Genomic DNA, 2,761 nt, shown 5'->3' on the forward strand with positions numbered 1-2,761 from the left:
AAGTACACTCATTTTGAGAGGACGTGTTGCGCCCTAACTTGGGTAACCCAGAAGCTGATACATTATTTGCCATCTTATACTACTTACCTCATCTCTCGCTTGGATCTGTTGAAGTATATCTTCCAGAAGCCTATGCCCACGGGAAGGCTCGCAAAGTGGCAGATCTTGCTCACAAAATTTGACATTGTCTACGTGACCTGGACTGCGATGAAAGCACAAGCGTTGGCCGATGATTTGGCTGAGAATCCCGTGGATGAAGAATACGAACCTTTGAAGACGTATTTCCCTGATGAAGAGGTAATGCGCATTGAAGAGTTGGAATAGAGTAAAAGGATAGGATGGAAACTTTTCTTTGATGGGGCCGCTAAAATGAAAGGCATTGGGATAGGAGAGGTACTTGTTTCTGAAACAGGGCATCATTAACCTGTTACGGCTCAGCTTCGGTTCTACTGTACTAACAACATGGCTGAGTACGAGGCATGCATTTTGGGTTTGAGGATGGCTGTGGATATGGGTGTCCAGGAAGTTTTGGTCTTGGGTGACTCGGACCTTCTGGTGCACCAGATTCAGGGAGAGTGGGAAACACGGGATTTAAAACTCATACCGTATCGACAATGTTTACATGATCTCTGTCAGCGATTCCAATCAATAGAGTTCAGGCATATTTTGAGGATTCAAAATGAGGTCGCTGATGCTTTGGCTACTCTAGCGTCAATGTTACATTACCCAGATAAGGCTTGTGTGGACCCTTTGTATATTCAAGTCCACGATCAGTATACTTATTGTAATGTGGTGGAAGAAGAGCTCGATGGGGAGCCTTGGTTTCACGACATCAAGGAGTACATAAGGATGGGAGTGTATCTCGTACAAGCCACAGGTGATCAAAAGAGAACAATTCGATGGTTGGAAAGTAAATTTTTCTTCAGTGGAGGAGTGTTGTACAAAAGAACTCCAGATCTTGGATTGTTGAGATGCATAGATGCTAGGTAGGCCACAACTATTATGACTGAAGTACATTCTAGATTCTGTGGACCGCACATGAGTGGGTATTTGCTGGCAAAGAAGATTCTCCGGGCAGGTTATTATTGGCTCACTATGGAGTGAGATTGTATCAGTTTCATGCTTAAATGTTATCAGTGCCAAGTGCATGGAGATTTGATTCATTCTCCACCATCTGAATTACACACGATGTCTGCACCGTTGCCTTTTGTTGCATGGGGCATGGATGTCATTGGGCCGATTGAGCCATCAGTATCGAACGGGCACAGGCTCATTCTGGTGGCCATAGATTATTTCACGAAGTGGGTTGAGGCTAAAACATTCAAGTCTGTAACCAAGAAGGCGGTGGTTAATTTTGTGCACTAAAATATCATTTGCCGGTATGGGATACCGAAGGTAATCATTACAGATAACGGTGCTAATCTCAATAGTCATCTGATGAAAGAGGTGTGTCAACAGTTTAAGATTACACATCACAATTCCACCCCATACCATCCCAAGGAGAATGGAGCAGTCGAGGCAGCCAACAAGAACATAAAGAAGATACTTCGAAAAATGGTGGAGGTTCTAGGCAGTGGCATGAAAAGCTGCCGTTTGCATTGCTGGGTTATCGCACTACTGTCCGTACTTCAGTAGGGGCGACTCCTTATTTGTTGGTGTATGACACCGGAGCAGTGATACCCGCAGAAGTGGAAATTCCATCCCTTCGAATTGTCGCGGAGGTAGAGATTGATGATGATGAGTGGGTCAATATCCACTTGGAACAATTGAGTTTGATCGATGAGAAAAGATTGGCAGCAGTGTGTTACGGCCAGTTGTATCAACAGAGAATGGAAAGAGCATAAAATAAGAAGGTGCGTCCACGAAAGTTTGAGGTGGGTCAGTTAGTATTGAAACGCATCCTTCCTCATCTGGCTGAGGCCAAAGGCAAGTTCGCTCCAAACTGGCAGGGGCCATTCATCGTAACTAGAGTGTTGTCAAATGGTGCTTTGTATTTAACAGATATAGAAGGCAAGTGCGTAGAAATGGTCATCAATTCCGATGTGGTCAAGAGATACTATGTATAATTTATTTGTTTGATTGCACTTGTTTGTATTTGGCATGTTTCGAATATTGAAATGACGAAGGCATTTTGTTCTGCTATCTAAACACTTTATCTCTTGTCACCCCATTTTGAGCCTTATTTATTTTCTTTCATGCCCCTCTTTTGGAATCAGTAGCAAATATCGGAAATACAAGCGTAAAAGATAAGTAAGAAAAAGAGAAAAGAATGAAAAGAGAAAGAAAAATGAAAAGAGAATGAAAAGAGAAAGAAAGAATGAAAGAGAAAGAAAATAATGAAAAAAGAAGAGAGAAAAGAAAAATCACAACAACAAAGTAATTTCTATGACATGAACTACGTTCGACCTGATTCCTTTTAAGGATACGTAGGCAGCCTCACGGTTCAGTCCCATCAAAGTAAAAATCCAAAAGTCCCCAAATAAGAAACTGGGACAGAAGTTGTGGTTGTTATCAGAAATATGATTCCGAAAGTTGTAATTTTGAACCCATTTAAATTGTTTTGAGCTTTTTATACCCTTTCTTTTTAATCCCATCCAAAAGCCACATTACGGTCTAAAGAAAGACCTTCTGATCAGTCTTCGAGAAATGCCAAGTCGAGAAGGTAGAGGTGGTTCATGTCAGGGGCAACACTCTGGTCCAACTAGGAGAAGAAATCAAAAATGAGAGAGTCTTATTGGTGAAAACCCTCGCGGGCATCGTA

General features: G+C 42.1%; 1 protein-coding gene across 1 annotated transcript; it reads left to right on the plus strand.

Annotated features, from left to right (window-relative positions):
* The first annotated feature begins 207 nt into the window (after positions 1–207).
* LOC138870737 (uncharacterized) lies at positions 208–990 on the plus strand. Its single transcript, XM_070148572.1, has 2 exons — positions 208–297; positions 637–990. Exons 1-2 carry the CDS (start codon positions 208–210, stop codon positions 988–990), a joined length of 444 nt encoding a protein of 147 aa, XP_070004673.1.
* Positions 991–2,761: the final 1,771 nt, after the last annotated feature.

The sequence above is a fragment of the Nicotiana sylvestris genome, chromosome 6, assembly GCF_000393655.2.
Source record: "Nicotiana sylvestris chromosome 6, ASM39365v2, whole genome shotgun sequence".
NCBI lineage: Eukaryota > Viridiplantae > Streptophyta > Magnoliopsida > Solanales > Solanaceae > Nicotiana > Nicotiana sylvestris.